This window comes from Thamnophis elegans, chromosome 2 (genome assembly GCF_009769535.1).
Source record: "Thamnophis elegans isolate rThaEle1 chromosome 2, rThaEle1.pri, whole genome shotgun sequence".
Classification (NCBI taxonomy): domain Eukaryota; kingdom Metazoa; phylum Chordata; class Lepidosauria; order Squamata; family Colubridae; genus Thamnophis; species Thamnophis elegans.
In genome coordinates, this window is record NC_045542.1 from 126875626 (window position 1) to 126894761 (window position 19136).

The window sequence follows — 19136 nt, forward strand, 5'->3', positions numbered from 1 at the left end:
AAGTGTAGTATGGATGTGGAAAAATAATAAAAGCTAATTTAACAGAGGAAAAAAGCCATTTAAATCGACTGGATGGATAAAACAATTAAATTGGTTTGTGCAGATCCAAAAATAGTGATAAGAAATGTGAAAAATACAGTTGTCATAGAGACAAAGTAGATCTTAGAACAAAATCAGAAAATACTTTCTGTGAATCTGAGTTGCAAATAAATGGGCAAAAACAAGCCACTTTAAAATCAACAGACTTTTTTCCCCCCTGTGGATTTACATGGTTACTCTTTTGGACAGTAATATATTTTATACTTCCATTATATACAATCAATGTCTAACTATTTTCAGATAAATAATATCATAAAGTATTTTTCAGAAACATGTATTTCAAAATTAAAAGACTATCATTACCTTGATTGCAAGTAACAAACACAAATCTGGATGAATAATATGGGGGTATTTTAAAACAGCTAGACAATTAAGTATTCTATAGAATGGGATACACACACACACACACACACACACACACACACACACACACACACATATCCAGCAGAGATCTCCAGGAAACTGGATATTTTATATTATTCCATCTGTATTTCACCAGATAAAAGAATATCAAATTGGCAAATTAAAATTTATCAACATGAAGCTATAATTTTAAGTCCATCTCTGTTTTCAACATTTCTTGTTGGATAGCAATAATTCTCAAACAACAAAAACACATTTTAATAGTTCTGTTTGTGGTTACTCTTAACAATACTCAAAATGCTTTTTATCACATGCTAGAAGATACAAGCAGCAAGAAAAATATATCATAAAGAAAAGTTTAAGACCTTTTGTTCATAATGTAAAATATACTAGAAAGATAAAATATACTAATGTGATCTGTTGAATACTAGCGCGGGAAATACAAGCGCGCGAACAAGGACTCTCCCTGATTGGTTCCCGGGCGGAGCCGGCTCAATCCTCGCCCTGATTGGTCGAGGTACAAAGGACTCTTCCTGATTGGTTCCCGGGCGGAGCCGGTTCAATCCTCACCCTGATTGGTCGAGCTACTCGACGCCCATTGGCTCCTCACTCAAACCCGGGGGTATAAATGTAGGGCGCGAAATACACCTCGTTGAATCGCATCCACTATGAGCTGAATAAAAGTCACTTTCCTCTTACCTCTTGTCGCGTCCTTCCCTTCGCCTCAAGATACAAAACTGGCGACGAAGGTGGGATACCGATTCCCGCGACCACGGAGAAGAACAGCCAGCTGCCCCCGCGTCTGAACCAGCTCGAACGCTATCTCAGACCGAGAACCCCGGCAGCAAACGCGAAAATTTTCTCCGCCTTCTCCCTCCCTCCGGCTCCACACCTCGATGGCATCATCGCTTCCTCCTTTCGCGCCATTCGGCGGAGCCACCGGAGAATCATGGGACAGTTTCATGGAGCGTTTCGAGTGTTACCTGATCGCTTCAAAAAACCAGGCTCAGACCGACGAGGAGAAATGCAGCTTCTTCCTGTCCTGCTGTGAGCCGTCCATGTTCGCCTCTGCGAGAGCCCTGGCCGCCCCGAGGCCAGCGTACAAACTTGGGTGGGCCGAGCTGATGTCCAGGCTGAGGAACCACTACGCCCCCTCACCCTCTTTATTTGCACGCCGTTTCGCTTTCCGCCGCCGGGTGCAAAGGGCTAATGAATCCATTAGCCAATTTCTGGAGGCCTTGCGCACCGTGGCCGCCCAGTGCGATTTTGCAGACCTGGAGGAGAACCTTGCGGAGCAGTTTGTGTGCGGGGTCCGCGACCCACACTTACGCAGCCGATTGCTCCGGAATCACAAGATTACTCTGTTGCAAGCCGTGGAGATAGCGCGAGCAGCCGAACTCTCCGAACAATCCACGGCCGACATGGAACGCCTCCAGCTAAACCCCCCCGCACAAACCGTCGCGGGGCCGTCCACCCAGACGAACCTCATCGATGATCTCTCCCCTGCCGAAGACGAGGAGGAGGCGGAGGAAATCGTCGGCCAGATGAGGGTACAGCCAAGACGGAGGACACCCCAGCAACCGCCGGCGCCCGCTCAGCCAGCCTCAGACGCACCCTGCCGCGGATGCGGCGGCCGCCACAGCCGCGCAGCCTGCCCGTACCGTTCTGCCGTCTGCCGCCGCTGCCGAGGAGAAGGGCACCTCGCCAGAGTATGCCGGGCTCCCCTGCCAGCCCCGTCGTCTATGCAGCCCAGCGACCAGCGCCCGGCGCCGCCACGCCGCCAGCAGCCACGTCCCGCGAAGCGCACTGAGGATTGCCACTCAACCTACCAGCCCCCCAGCGCCGCCTGCGTGGTCTACCAAGCATCCCCCGTTCCCGCTGGCCACCGGAAAATAAGCACCGCCGTCCGTCTCGAAGGTCAGCTTTGCCAAATGGAGGTGGACTCCGGTTCATCCCGTTCTCTCCTATCTTGGGCTTTGTTTTCCCGCCTTTGCCCCGGGGTCCCCCAGAGAAAGCTGCGCCCCGCCGGGGTCTCCCTCCTAGACTACCAGGGAAATGGGATTCCCACAGCTGGGATATACCACATCCGGGTGGAATACGGGAATTTTAAAGGGAAACTCCCAGTTTTAGTCGTTAGGAACAACCTGCCCGCTCTCCTGGGGTTGGAATGGTTCTCCGTTTTGGGCCTCACCATAGAAGGAGTACACAGGGTAGTTCCCCTCTCCGCAGATAGCGTCCTAGACGAGTTCTCAGACGTGTTCGACGGGAAATTGGGTTGTTACAAGGGTACCCCCATTTCTCTCTGCCTCGATCCCCAGGTCGCCCCCGTCAGGCTAAAGGCACGCAGGGTTCCTTTCGCTTTGAGAGCAAAGGTAGACGCGGAACTCGATAAGCTAATTGAGCAAGGAGTACTCGAGCCCGTTGATCACGCCCGCTGGGAAACCCCCATAGTCCTCCCGGTCAAACCCGACGGATCGGTGAGAATATGTGCCGACTACAAGTCGACCATCAATTTGGCCCTGCAGGCAAACCCGTATCCGGTTCCCATAGTGCAGCACCTACTCCACTCCTTAGGACAGGGCCGCATTTTCGCTAAGCTAGACATGGCACAGGCTTACCAGCAGCTTCCCGTAGACGACGATGCGGCTACAGCCCAGACCATCGTCACCCACCGCGGGGCTTTCCGTTGCCGCCGTCTGCAATTCGGCGTTTCGGTCGCCCCTGGGATTTTCCAGAGCCTCATGGAGCGGTTGCTCCACGGGCTCCCAGGCGTCGTTCCCTACTTCGACGACGTCCTGGTCGCTGCCCCCAGCCACTCGGAACTCCTGAAAACGCTGCGGGAGGTCCTCACACGTTTCAGGGAGGCGGGACTGAAATTAAAGCGCAGCAAATGCGAAATTGCAGTTCCCAAAGTTGAATTCTTGGGGTTCCTCATTGATGCCCAAGGCATCCACCCCACTCCTTCCAAAGTTGCCGCCATCAAAAACGCACCCGCACCCACCTCTAAGGCGGAGTTACAGGCATTCCTGGGGCTCTTAAATTTCTACGCCCCTTTTATCCCCCACAAGGCGTCACTAGCTGAGCCGCTACACCGTCTACTTGACCGGTCAGCGACCTGGAAATGGGGTAGCCGTGAAGCGCACGCGTTCACGGCTATAAAGGGGTTTTTAACGTCATCGGCAGTCCTAATCCAGTACAGCGATAGGATGCCTCTAATTCTGACTTGCGATGCCTCCCCCTATGGCGTAGGGGCGGTGCTGAGCCACGTCCTCCCGAACGGCTCAGAAGCCCCCATAGCCTTCTATTCCCGGACACTCTCCTCCACGGAGCGGAACTACAGCCAAATCGACAAAGAAGCCCTGGCTGCAGTGTCCGGCATTAAGCGGTTCCACGACTACCTCTATGGTAGAAAATTCACCCTAGTCACGGATCACAAGCCCCTCCTGGGGCTACTGGCGGGTGACAAACCGACCCCCCCCCCATCTTGTCACCCCGCATGACACGCTGGACGGAGTTCCTGACGGCATACTCGTATACGCTGTTATACCGTCCGGGCAAACAGCTAGGACACGCAGACGCCCTGAGCCGCTGCCCCCTGCCAGAGACGGACACCGCCCATGTGCCCGCGCTCTCTGTTCTGTCCATTGCCGAATCCGACCTCCCCGTTTCTGCCGCGGACGTGGCAGCCTGCACAAAGGCTGACCCCGTCCTATCTCAGGTCGCTTCATGGGTTTTGAGGGGGTGGCCCACGGAAAAGGTAGCGGAACAATTCCGCCCATTCAAAGCGCGACAGGCCGAACTCGCCCTCCACGGGGGTTGTCTTGTCTGGGGGGATAGGGTAGTGATCCCCACAGCCCTGCGAGCACGAATCCTGCCCGCACTCCACAAAAACCACCCAGGCATAGCACGAATGAAAGCCTTAGCCCGTAGTTACGTGTGGTGGCCCTTGTTAGACACGGAAATTGCAGACTACGTAGGCCGATGCAGGATCTGCCAAAACTCTAGGCCGAATCCCCCCATAGCAGCCCCTCGAGAGTGGGAGATTCCTAGAGGCCCATGGTCCCGTTTACACATCGACTTTGCCGGCCCCTTCCACGGCCGGAACTTCATGATTGTGGTCGATGCTTACTCCAAGTGGGTAGAGCTAGTAATCATGACCTCCATCACAGCAGAGAGTACAGTAAGGGCCCTCCGTAAGATGTTCGCCACCCATGGGTTACCGGATGTGATAGTCTCCGATAACGGGCCCCAGTTTACCTCCACCACGTTCCAAGAATTCCTGGCCGAACAGGGGATCAGACACGCGGCCACAGCCCCCTATCACCCAGCTAGCAATGGCCGGGCGGAGCGCGCAGTTCGCTCAGCAAAAGAAGCCTTGGGCCGCATGGACCAGGGCGACTGGCAAGAAAGAGTAGCGGCCTATCTCTTGAGCCAGCACTCCATACCCTGCCCAACGACCAACAAAAGTCCCGCGGAGCTCTTGATGGGTAGGAGATTGCGAACCCCCCTAGACAGGCTCCATCCACTTTACGCAGGAGATCCGCCAAGCAACCTGGGGGCCCTTCCTTCCCACGCGTTTAAGTTAGGGAATACTGTATGGGCCCGTTCCTTTTCCGGGGATCCACGGTGGGTTCCCGCAACCATCACAGCTCTGACCGGCCCCTGTTCCTTCAGGGTCGGCCTGGCCGACGGAACACAATGGAGGCGACACGTGGACCAGTTAAGGCGTCGCCTTCCTACGGAAAGAGACGGCCCCAGCTCCCCAGAAACCTGCTCTCAACAGGAGCCACCCCCGTTGACTTCTTCCCCCACGGACCGTTTCCACCCGGCGAACGGGGGTCAAGCCGTCGCGAACTTTCCGGGCAGGCGCACCCCAGCCGGCTACTCCTTTCCGCGTAGCCCTTATCGAGACTCTGAACCTACACCCCAACCGGACTGCACGGGGCCCCTACCAGACACCCCGTTGGCCACAGAGACGCCACCCCAGGCGGATGGACATCGGGCACGGGACCCGGAGGGAGTGCCCTCTCGCGGGGCCGCGCCGCAGGCTCAAGCCCCCACCACGGACACGCCTCCACCGGCGGTTCCCCCCCCGTCGACGACCGCCGGGGAGCCACGGAGATCCGGACGAGAACGCCACCGTCCCGCCTATCTACAAGACTATATTTGCCCTTCCTAAAGGAACTCTCTGACTGGGGGGGGAGGGGTGTTGAATACTAGCGCGGGAAATACAAGCGCGCGAACAAGGACTCTCCCTGATTGGTTCCCGGGCGGAGCCGGCTCAATCCTCGCCCTGATTGGTCGAGGTACAAAGGACTCTTCCTGATTGGTTCCCGGGCGGAGCCGGTTCAATCCTCACCCTGATTGGTCGAGCTACTCGACGCCCATTGGCTCCTCACTCAAACCCGGGGGTATAAATGTAGGGCGCGAAATACACCTCGTTGAATCGCATCCACTATGAGCTGAATAAAAGTCACTTTCCTCTTACCTCTTGTCGCGTCCTTCCCTTCGCCTCAAGATACAAAATGATCATTACATTTTTTATTATTATCTTAATTTTGGACTGAATTGTTATTTTACATCTATGGCCTCTCTCTCACACAATTCAATTTATTTTTCTGTTTTCCTTGGAATTGGCTAGTGTACTATAGCAATTCTGCTTGAAAATATTTGGGTTTGCTACTTTCTTCTTATTTACTTGGCTCCATTAAGCCAGGTTATTTATTCCATTTGTTTAATCTCCTGCAATCAAGAAAAGCCAAGGGCCATTGGTCCCTCTTGTTTGTTAAAAACAAACATGATCTATTAAAAAGATTTCAACATTAGCCTGCAAGGAGGAGGAAGGGCAAAGCTACAGAGTAAAATAAGTTTTATGTCTGATTCCTGACTGACAACTAATAAGTATTGTATGATTTCTGTGATGACCTTAATCATGCCTTGACTTGAATCAATATTTTATGTCATCCTTACAAGTATATGAAATTTAGGGAAAATTAATTGACCAATTGTGTTTAGGCAGGTGCATGTTTATACAAAAAAAAAAAGATTTTTTTTTCTGGAAAATTCTTCCAAAAGGGCAAAAGTTTAGGGAAAAAAACATTAGAATACAGTTCTGTATAAAGTTCCTTGTAAAAATTAAGAAAAAAAAGAAAAGAAAAACAGGGCCAAAATGATTTATTGCTTTTCTTCAGTCTTTTCCTTATCTTCTTTCTTCTCTGATTCTTTGCACTTGTCCTTTATTTATTAACATTTATTAAATGTTTGAGCAAAAATATTTAATTTTTAGGTAAAGGATCTTTTACTATGGCAACAATCCAGCAAGACTTCAGTTTTTGAAATAACACTACTATCTCTCTACTTTCAGATCTGCTACTAAATTAAATACTAAAAAGCATTCTGTTCATGGTACTTGATTGCTTCACACTGTCTCAATTTATATACACTGTGCTCACAGAAATTTTCACCATATCAGTCATACTTCATAATGTTCAATACTCTCATTATGCATACATTCACACCAAAGGAATCTAGAATGAGCTACTTTGACTTTTCTGAAGCTCTGGCTAGAGATGCAATCAGTTCCTTTTCCCCCCTTGGAATGTATACAATTGCAGTCCTTCAAAATATGGCTGATACAGTTTCAAAAGTTCAGGACCAGGCCTTCCAGAATTACCTCAAATTGTTTCTATAGGACTCATAAGGGTTCCCACTGTAGTTCTAGATGAAATACAAATCTTTATCACTGACTCTTAAGTTTAGGTAGACTAAAACTAGAGATTGGGTTAGTGTAATTTATTTATGACTATAGTACAGAAGATGGAATTTGGCATGCATGAAAGAATTGTGTTATTCACATCAACTATTTAAAAAAAATGATACTAAGGTGAAAAAGTAAAACTTTAGAATATGACAAGAACTCATTTATATTCTAGGGAAAGATCAGATTTCATAATATCTTTAAGTCTGAAGATATTGGAGAAGAAAAACAATCTTTGTGGCACCTTTGTGAGTAGCAGTGCTAGGCCTAAAATTAATCCAGAGCTGGAGACATAGAATTGGCATAATAGTCATATGGCTGAAAATGAGCAATTTCCATGGAGAAAGAAATCATGAAGGCATTCAAAGCTGAAAAAAATTGCTATAATGATGGATGCCTTTGATCAATGTCATCCACTCTCAATAAATGAAAAGAGATGCTTTCCTAGATATTCTCAATGATGGTAACTAAAAGACTGGCTGTGAAACTAATGAGAAAAATGAACCTGGAGGGTTGCATTGCCAGTACACTAAACTTGGTATAAGTTATAAACATTGCTATTCCAACTGTGACAAAATTATTTATTGGTCCAAACTGATCTTGTATTAAAATGTTATTCTTTTGGGTCTATTTTAACTTGACCCACTTCCCCTTCCTGGCAAGATTTTGCATTTTGCAAAGTGTTAGTTCCTTTTTGGCATTCATTAACATTGAAATTAAGACTTCTGAATTAAGAATAGGAGGAAAAGGAAGCTAGAATGGTGGAGAGGTCTTTTTTGCCACAGTTGGCCTGAATATTTAATCTGATCAATGCAAAAAAGAATAAAACTGTTAGTTTCTCTGATTTGGAAAGTATACATCTATTGACACAGGCTAAAACTGCATTTACCTTTTTGCAACTGCAGCATTTCTAATAACTCAAATTAAGGTTCAGATCAATTCCAATCCTTCAAATTGTTAACAAACCAGATATTCCCCATCCTATACATTTGAGTTCTCCCTCTCACTTTGTGATTATTAGTCATTAATGAAATGTTGAAGAGCATTGGATCCAGAAATGAATCTTACAATATCGCTTTTAACATTTTACTCTGATTTTATAAGGAGAAGTTTCCGAGCACTCTTTGGTTTGGTTTTCAAGCTATCTATGAATGTTATCAAGCCATTATTTAAGTGGATTGCAAATCTGACAGGTATACATACTGGTAGGTATTTCCTGATTATGATTCTATCAAGTTGAAGCTGTAGTTCTACTCCTAGAGCATTTCTAATGTTCTTCGCTTGTCAAAACAATCCTCCACTGGAGTCCAATGGGAATTTCACTTGAAAGCAAGTATGTATCAGATTTAAAAAAAAAAACCCAGTGCAAAAATTGCATGAGAAAATTCCTTATTTCAGGCACATCTAGTTTGGCTTTTGTTTTTGTGGTCCTGAAACTTCTGAAATTGCATTGCCCAATTTTAGCAAAAAAAAAATCTTTCTTTGGATTTCAACCACACACTTTTCTGTGCCTATAAATCCACAGATTTCGAATAGTGGAAGTTGAAAACTTCTAGTAGAGGGACTTAATGCTCTTATCTCCTTCCCTCTGAAGTAAACTTTGCATTTCTGTATGGAGCAGGCCTCATCTTGGTCAGTTAGACATTTCCACATTTTCTATTAGTTTTTTCCTCGGTTTAGTTTTCTTTCTCTTTCTTTTATTCTAACCTGTGTATTTCAGATACTTACCTGACTTGCTCCCAATGGAAGGAGGCACTTAGCTATAGATACGCTTAAACTATTTCCAAAATAAAGCATGCCCATTTTTCACACAGGCACCAACCTCAAAATTCCCTTTTTAAAAAATATTCCTGGCTGTTTTCTTTTTGTTTCATTATTTTTTCTATATAAAGCTATTGGCTATCCAACAGTTTGGGCAACTTTTCTTTAAAATTAGAGATAAAATAGGTATGCTAAGCTTCAATAGGCTAAAAACATATATAGTTCTTTCCTTTTGGAAAAGAGGAGAAAATAGATTCAGGTCATGGAATACCTTCTAATGCCATTTTTAGCTGGGAGAGACGAAACATGTCTAGCTTTAAGGCATAAAACAATTGCCTGTTCTTATCCTTAATTTATTTTCATAATACAAACATTTGTATGTTAGTGTCACAAGCATCTTATAACATCTTGGACTGCAGAAATGAATTCCACCATAATTTTAAGACAGATATAGAGCTCATTATTAGCTTTTTACCATAACAAGTACTTGGTTAATAGAAGTTGGTGTAAGGGGGACATTTGGCTCTTGGTATGAGCTGGTACCAATGAAAGATCAGTTAGAAACAATGACTTGAGCAATGAAAGAAACAAGCAGTTCTAATTTTGTTTAAAGATTATTCAAAACAGTCTGTTTTCTAACAGATGATGAAGAAAAACAGAATAAATTGCTTTACAATAGCATTTTGGTTTTTTTTTTTTTTTTTACTAGGCCAATCTCTGTCTCATGACATACCGTATATACTCGAGTATAGGCCGACCCGAATATAAGCCGAGGCACCTAATTTTACCACAAAAAACTGGAAAAGTTATTGACTCGAGTATAAGCCTAGGGTGGGAAATGCAGCAGCTACCGGTAAATTTCAAAAATAAAAATAAATACCAATAATGTTTTTGAATATTTATTTCAAAGAAAAACAGTAAACTAGTGGTGTATTCAATGAAATACTTCACTCACCTCATGATGCTGATGTCCCGCTGTGATGATGATGTCCCGTGCAGCCGCGGGAGCGATGTCCCGCCTCCTATGACACATGGCACAGTGATTCCTATCATTGGATCACTGTACCAGAGGAGGTGGGACATCGCTATGTGGCTGCTTGCCATAACAAGGAGGAGGTGGGACATCGTTGCAGAGCGGCAGGAGGGGGAGGAAGGGGAATCGTAAGACAGCCCTGCATTACATTAGAACGTGAGGAGGGGGGATGGTGCGGTGCGCGCAGCAAACTGACACAGAGGGAGGGGAAACTCACAGGGGCACTGGGCCATTCACGAGTGTCACCCAGCGGCATGGCCCCGCCCCTTTTTCTCCTCCATTCCGGGCAAATTTTTCACTGACTCGAGTATAAGCCGAGGCGGCTTTTTTCAGCCCAAAAAGTGGGCTGAAAAACTAGGCTTATACTCGAGTATATACAGTACGTTTTTACTTCTTCCACACTTCATAGCCTCAATCAATATGCCTGTCTCAGAGGTTTTTATTTTATGTAAAATTACACTGCTGAGCAAACCTATTTGCAATACAAAATGTGAAGAGAAATATCAACACTGACATTGCAACAAAGCATTTACCGCATTTTGGCCTCAGCTATAATGAAAATCAGGTAAATAAATAATCTGGGTACCATAAAATGTTAGTTGGCCTCTGGCCACGTTCTTTCCTCTCACATTTTCAGCTACGCATTCATACATGCCAGCATCTTCCTGCTGAAAGTTGGGGATTTCGAGAATGCTGCTTGATTTGTGTCTCCGAGCTTTTTTAGGGATTTGCTTTCCGTCTGTTCTTCTCCAGCTGATTGTAGGAACTGGGCTATTTATGAACAATAAAGGGAAAAATATGCTGGTAAAGGCTTTGTAATTTTAAATGACAGACATATTATATATTAACAATTTCTAGACAAAAAATCCATTATATGATCATCAAAACTTAAGTCAGATCTTTGCAATTCTAATTATATTGAGTGGAAATTCTGGGAATACCAAAGCATCTTGAAGGTGCCATATTAGGAAAATCTGACCTATATCTCTAATTAGTCATATTTATACCTAGGCTATTATTGGTTATACTTATTGTCATGCAATGCTGATCACTTTTGGCATATATCTTAATATGGATTTTTGCCTATAATCATAAAGCTCAAAATATTTAGTGGTGTGTCCATAGGGCATATCCTGTGAGCAGTGGTGAAATTTAAAATGTCCTACTACCAGTTCTGTGGGCATGGTTTGGTGGGCGTGGCAGGGAAAGGATACTGTAATCTCCATTTCCACCCCACTCCAGGGGAAGGATATTTCACAATCTCCATTCCCACCCCACTCTGGGGCCAGCCAGAAGTGGTATTTGCTGGTTCTCCAAACTACTTAAAATTTTCACTACAGGTTCTCCAGAACCTGTCAGAATCTGCTGAATTTCACCCTTGTCTTTGAGCCTATACTTTTCTGGCATTTATGTGAGAAGGTCTTCTGTCCAATACATAAACAATTCTGCATGGATTTTGTTCTTACTGGCAACATATATAATTAATTAAACATTTCTATAATCACACTTTTCCAATAAACAGAAATATGATATATTTGGACTATTAGCTTTTTTCAAATAGAAGTATTTTCCTAAAACCTATCCCTAATCCATCATTTGACTTATTTGAAACCTGTAACCTATAAAACATGGACAAGCTTCTCTAATAAGAAACTAAAGGCAGGCTACAAAATATAAATGCAACCTTGCTAAGAGACAAATTTGAAATATAGTAATAAGTGTAGGATATGATGGAACATACCTGGTATTTCAGAGTTGGGCAAACTGATGACTAGGAGTAGGGCTAAACACTTATAGAAATATGTCAAAAGTATCATTTCCATTGAAAACAAGTACTTATAAGTTTTATTCCTGTCATAAAATTGGCTATTTTGTATATAATAGACTCTACTTAGAATAGACCTACTTATAACAATGATACTAAGTCACCAATGATTAATTTAAATTGTAATAAAGACTTGATTTCACCTAATTTTTTTCAAAATGTATAAATAGACGTATAAACAGATTACTGTGATTAAATATACTTTAAATTTCATTAAATATGTAGAAATTAAATTAAACATCATGCATTTGACCAGGTGACATGTCTAGGAGCTCAATGACAGACTACAAAAATACCAATCTCCTCTGTTTTTATTAGGAAGTAATAGAGTACACTGAATTTCTCTTTTTTTTAATTACAGGTCACAGATCCACCAAGCATAATCATGAAAGGAGACATTCTGAATTGATTTATAAGAATGGGACACAATATGCCAGGTCTGTATTGTAGACAAATACAACAGCAATAAAGTTCCCTTATAATAAATCACTTTCATGCTAATTCCTGACACTGAATTTTCTCATTGCCGTGAAATTCTGCAAAGTTATTTTTAGCATATAATTCATTAGGTGCTCAAGATTTATTTTCTGCATCCAATTTAGATAATATTTTGAGTTGGTTTGTGTGGCCTATCTAGAAAAGTATCATACCTCAATAACTTTTGTTATTAGATTAAATGGTTGATGGATTAGATGTAATAAAGCAGGTAGATCTTTAATTTGATTCCAGGAAGATGATACAGTTTGAAGTGACAATTTGTATAGCACTGGAAAATGAGCAATTTGTTGAAAAGTTCCTGGAGCAAACATAAATGGTGTCAAACAGAATTCTCCCAATTTGGTAGACTATGTAACTGTCTGAAAATAATTTCGGTACCACTGTGTGGTTGGCAAAAACTTACTTTCCCAATGCAAAACACTCCAGCCTCACAGTTGTTCCTTTGGCAGATGGAACCGTTTCTGGGAATTGCACTTCGATTTTTGGCTCATATTCTCCCATCACTCCTGTGAATATAAAATAGATGCTAAACTGGGTTGATTTCTGCAGTTCATATTCTCAAGTATTCCAGAGTTAACAAGAAGCATTTTATGTATCATTACATGACAGTTTATCTGTTAACTTCAAAGAGGACCTAACAGCCACTCAGTGAGGGCTTCCTCTCCCATTTATTGGCTAGGGGAAAATGGGCTTGTAGCTCTTAGCAATCTAAGTTGGACAGAGAGGAGGTTGGGGAGGAACATGAGCCAGTCCTGGAGGTCTGGGAAGGCTCAGACGAGGGCTCTGCGTCAGAGGCAGAGATGGAGCCAAGGTTGTCTGGCAGTTCTCAGCTGCATTCAGAGCTAGACAGCAGTGAGGGAAAGGAACAGCTGGAGACTGTTCCCGGAGTGCGCATGCACAGAGCTGCCAGCAGAAAAGAACAGGTAAGAAATCAGGGTCGACTTGGGAGTAAAGCCACAGGTGGATGGAGAATGGCCCCTCCGATAGAAATAAAAGAGGAGTGAAAGGAGAATGGTCTTTTGCAGGAAACAATTCATTCGTTTGTTTGTTCATTCGTTTCAGGAGTGTGAAGATCTGTCCACGAATATCAGAGACTCTGTGCCAAGTCTTTTCTTGCACAGCACTACATTTATAAAATATTTACATGGCAGCTTTCCAAGCTAGATAAGGTCTGTGGTCATAACTTCACCTTTGAAAGACTGTTTAGCAGGCCTTTGCTGAATGTGAATGACAGAAATTCACATTCATTTAATAAAAGGGGTTTTGTCAGGACCAGGAATCTGCTTCGTGCTTTTTGGGGAAGCCTAGGTCAGAACATATATATAGGCCATCAAAGATCCAAATAATACCAAGACATATTGTCTTCAAGAGTATTATACAGGTTTTGCAGCTTTGGTAAATCACTTATCACATTCATACTTTCGAATAAATGAAATATATCTAAATATTGGTTTGCATAAAAAGTCTTGCTTATGTTTAGTCAACATATAAACTGAACTGGTTCCACTAGGGGTTGATGTGATTTCCTGGAGAATAAACTCATGAGCATTACATTATAAATTTTAGGGGGTATCCTTTGTATTTATTTTTGTTCACCTATAGGGATCAATTCAAGATTAAGTATAATAGGAAAACTGCAAGTGTAAGGCATTGAATATGGGATTAAGATTCAAAAATATCATTTTCCAAAATACAGTTTGCAGACAGCTGGAATCCCTGCATCTTTGATTCTGAGCCATTATGACTGCTATGGAGGATGCTCCCCTGTTGGCTGACTTATACTCTAAAGTGATCTGTTGACGTTTTATCCATAGAAGCAGATAACAGCAGCTGCCTCCTGCATGGAATGTTAACCCTAGAACTCTGCAGAATGCAAAGCTACTTCAATTTCGGAGAGGGAACCAGTAAAACAGCTAAAAACAAGGCTGAATTTGAATAAAGAAAAAAAATCACTTAGAACAGAGCATTTTTTCTATCCTAAGTTTGTTGAAAATTGGTGTGCCACACAGGGTTACAGAAAGAGCGACAAAGTATAAAATAAATGCCAAGTAAAGATCATACAACATGTAAGTCTATCGATATTTAGTGCTGTTTTTATTGCAATTCTTATTGCCTTCTTTATTTATTTGTTTGTTTGTTTATGGACTGTGTATTTCTTAGAAACTAACTCATATATCTGTTACTCTAATAGGTGTAGATCTAGTGAATGATAATATAGAATTACACTAAGATCACCACAAGCTATAACTTTCACTAACATATTCAGAAACAATCAGGTTGATATTTTCCAGCTCGGGAAGATTCATAATTTTATGTATTTATTTATTAAACAATCAAGGGTATATAGCCACTCATCTCACTATAGGTGATTTTGGATGGTTCACAATAATGGATAAAGCAAAAAATATAAAAACAGCAAATGCAAACATAAAAACCCTTAACAATAAATCTTCTAAAAACCCAAAATACCAAATCCTAAGTGAGGGGAAAAAATATGGCACCCTTAACAATAGAGCCGTCTAGATAAATCTCTGGTTATGTGGGAGCCTCAGGCCTGATCACATATCTAGGTTTGAGAAGCTTTCAGAATTTCAAAACATCGAAATTTAACTGGTTTATTCCCTGAAGCTGAAGGATTGGGTCTGTTTTGGGAATCAATAAATATTAGGCAAGACAAATATCATTAACAACATCAAATATGTTACAATTTTATGATTAAAGTATACTCATAAAACTTTCTGTGTACACACACACACACACATCAAACACACATATATGTATTTGTGTGTGTGTGGTTTTTTGTCTGTGCGTACACATACACACACAGAGAAAATAACTATATAGGAGCTAGTGTAGTGAATGTTCCCTGTTCATAGTTCTTTGTAAGAGATGATCTGATGCTTAAAGCATTATAGATGTTCCCTATTCATTCTCTCTCACACAGAGATTCACACTGATCAAATGGCTTTTGAAGAAGAAGAAAACAAGGAGCCCTGCTGTTGCTCAGCTGTTTTGAAATAAAATTGTCTTCATGGTGACTGGCCCTCAAATGTTTGTTCTTTATCTGTTTTATCCACTTTCATGGGTAGGATTGTCTCTTATTCTGTCATTATTTAGTGTTTAAGCTATGGATAGCAACTTATGACAACAATGCTGATTTCTTGAGTATTGCTATGGTGTTTCTGGGTAACATTCTAAGACTGTTTCATTTTTCCATCTCTATATACCTTATCTTACACACTTCATAGAGCAGTATCTCACTGGCAAAGATACTGTGATTTTCTATAATCACACAGACAAATTGCATTGTTCCTGACTGACTGATTTTGCTTACCCATAAGTTTGTCAGCACTATTCCGGAGCCTGATGCAGTGTGACTGCTTACTCGAGTTTCTCAAAAGAGCCTGGCAGGCTGTCCTGTTGTTGATCTTCCACTCAATTTACCCCATCTACATGTTTATCCCTTGTACAGCCTTGAGACCTTGCTTTTCTTATTCACCCTATTAACTTGTCATTGTTTAGTTTCTTTTCAACTTTTGCTGGGCTTACTTTAGCCATGTCAACTAGTTGTACGATGGCTGCCCATAATTTAATGCCCTAGGTGGCATTAGCTGCCATAATACACAAAACACGTAGCCAAGCTATCTACATTCACACCACCAGAGAATCCTGATCTGGATGAAACCCTGTAGTCACAAATACTACAGTTGAAGTTTTGGTTCTTTCTTCAGCACAAATGAGAAACCAAACAGATCTGCTATTTCAGGCTGCCTAGGAAATCAAAAAAGGGACTTTGCCAACAAGTTGTTCTCTGCAGAGAAAAGTAATGAAACTACTTCAATTGAAGCAAATGGATGATCAGTTGTAAGCTATTTTTAAAGCTATGGCTCCCCTGTTGCCACTGTTACTCTTTCTCTGCACTCTGATTACTCCCAGCACTTACAGGATAATTGAGGACTGGCTGAAAGTATACTTAGAATAGATTGTGGAAGACAAGCCTAGATTTGCAGACAGTTCTTACTATGGAAAGGCCAGAGCAAAGACTATTTTCTGACAAATTCTATGCCACACAGACTGCCTTTTATCTTGCACTTGGACAATAAGATAATCACCATCTTGGCAGAGAAGCCACAAACTGGTCTTATATTGATCCAGAAATTGTCTAAACAATAAGTCTATTTTTACCATTGCCACGTCCAGTTTTGATATATCTTAGTGTCTCATGGAGGAAATGCCACCTGATATTGTAATAGCTTGACCAATGGGTTAAGGATTTTTTTTGAATCTACCATACAATAATTAATTCCAGGGAGATGTTCTAAGTTTACCAGATATCTACCATTCTAATGGATGCAACATCCAAGTAAGTTATAATTGGGAAGAGGCAGGGTTCATGTTTATAATCATCAACACCAATCTGTCAGAATCCTCTCATACTTTTGCAGTAGAGAATATGGAGATGTCTCGTGTAATCTGAAATGGGACAGAACAAGAACTCTATCTTTCCCAGAAATAATTTTATAGGACTCCTGTTTTCTCCTTTTTAACCATGGTTATCAGATCCAAGCATTTTTGGCATATTTAGTGCTAGATTACAAAGCCAACACTAATCAAGAAAGAAGTTTTATTTTTTTTAAAGCAAGAAAAGCATTGATAAGAACTCCCTATTATTCATTTAATGAAGAATGCTGAGCATTATAAAAAAAGTATTCATTTATTTGAATTGTTGGAATAGAAGACAGATATTTAAGTTGGATTCCACCCCGCCCCCCAAAGGATAGCATATTTTTGGTCTTTTTGTTATTCATCTTGCTTATACTTGCTTTTAAGGAGTGTGAAGTACTGCAATAGGTCTAGCACCAACATTTTAGATTTATATAGTCTTATTTATGTAATCAGGACATTAAAAATGGATGAATTTGCTACTTAATCTACTAATTTAATAACCATATGCTCTAATGAAACTAATTCCTTTTATATATTGAAATATACTGGCCATGCAAATGTTAGGTTTTTTTTTAAAAGGATCCAAATACAGCTGTCATACTCCTATAACATATATCATTTTTGTTTGCATTCATTGCCCTTTAATTTACTTTTTGCATCTCGAAAGAGTGGTCTTTTATATTAACTGCCTTAACATATGAATATTGATGAATGAATTGCATTTAAACAGCTGAATTATAGGAAATGTAGAACAGGAAAATGAAGACTATAAATAGCAGGCCTATTTTATGATGCCTAATTTTAACATAAAATTTTACTATATTACATTACTACTTCAAGCCCCAAATTTTATCATATTTCACTTAATGTTCACTGCTACTACTGAACTCAATGGAGTGCCATCTGTTTTTATGGCCCATGAGTTTAGAATGGGGGTGTAGGTGGCAGATTTCCAAGTCCAATTTCACCCAAACTCTCAGAGTGAGGGAAGGAGGAGGGGCCGAACATTCTGGGTGGTAGCAGCAGCATGTCAGTGGCCTCATTACTAGTGGGCTGGTACCATCCAATGGCTGACATGCTTCTTGGTCTGCAAATCTCCCAGCTATGCCCACAAAGGCAGAGGAGGGGTGGCATCCGACTCTTTACAGACTTAGATCTAGGCATCAGAGACTAGATTGCTAATTTTCTTGCTAGTTTATGCCTACATAAATCCTGTAAAATTCAGTTTATTACCTAAGAAAACATCACAAGCATAAGATTATTCAAATATTTAAAATGAATGATAATCTGAACTCTTGTTTGGGGCCAAATCTTAATAATGACTTTTCTGTATCTATATAGAATGTACACTTTTAGTATTATCCTTTAGAATTTTATCCTTTCATCATTTCTTATGAATCTTATTAGAATGTAATAAAAGCAGGAGTGGTAGAGGGGGAGGGGAAGTAGGGTAGAGGGGAATGATGGAGGGAAGATGGAAAGTTGGAGGGGGGCGAAAGAAAGGGTGTATGGAGGATCGAAGAGGTACATTGGGTTTCTATCTTTGGGGGTATTGTTGACAAGAGGAATGGCTGTGTTTATTGTTTAATGTTATATGGCCCCGGTTATGCACAGTATATATGTGACTGTACGAAAATGAAAATGGAAAATAAAAACACATTTACGAGAAAAAAAAATAAAAAAATGAAAAAAAATGTAATAAAAGTCTTACCATCATTTCTCAAGATTAAAGGCGTAGGAGGCCCTCGCACTCTGGTATTTGTTACTGTGTTTGTCACGACACACGTATAATTTCCCACATCCGATTTCTCTACTTTAGCTATGTATAAATTCCCAGTCTCTTGCGAAACAAAGCGACGATTATCCTGGTGCACAAAAGTTGGATATTCATTGAAAATCCAGGCATAGATTAATTCTGAAAATAAAGCAATAATAACTATTAATAATATTATGGAATATACTTGTGGAAAGCAGAAGATTAAGTCATAAAAGAAGCAGAAATCAACTCTCTCTTTCTAAACATGCACACAGACCTTTCAAACTGTAAACTTGAGAAGAGGGGTTGCATTTTTATTAATTTGAAGCCACTCTGATTTTCACACACCAACTCTGGTTTTTAGCCTAACAAAGTAAACTTATGCATTTATACAACTCTGGTGGAATCATTCAGCAAAATAAGCATGTGCTTAGAACAACAATGCAAGGGAGGGGCATCCCAGAGTCCCCCCCCGCCCAGTTATCATGCTCTTAACTCTTTCACTTACATGCTCAATTTTATATGACTTTTTTTGAATCCTAATCTGCTGTGTTAAACTTTAATCTGAATTTTTTAAAAACAAATTTCTTTGGCCTGG

At 41.8% G+C, this 19136-nt stretch overlaps 1 protein-coding gene across 1 annotated transcript in view; it reads right to left on the reverse strand.

Annotated features, from left to right (window-relative positions):
* The window catches only part of LOC116503823 (contactin-4-like), a 222280-nt gene that overhangs the window by 106078 nt on the left and 97066 nt on the right, over positions 1-19136 (reverse strand). Inside the window, exons 3-5 of the mRNA XM_032210467.1 lie at positions 18494-18697; positions 12740-12842; positions 10600-10784 (exon numbers count right to left, since the gene is read on the reverse strand). Of these exons, the coding sequence (XP_032066358.1) occupies positions 10600-10784; positions 12740-12842; positions 18494-18697 (492 nt within the window). The remainder of the gene's footprint in view (positions 1-10599; positions 10785-12739; positions 12843-18493; positions 18698-19136) is intronic.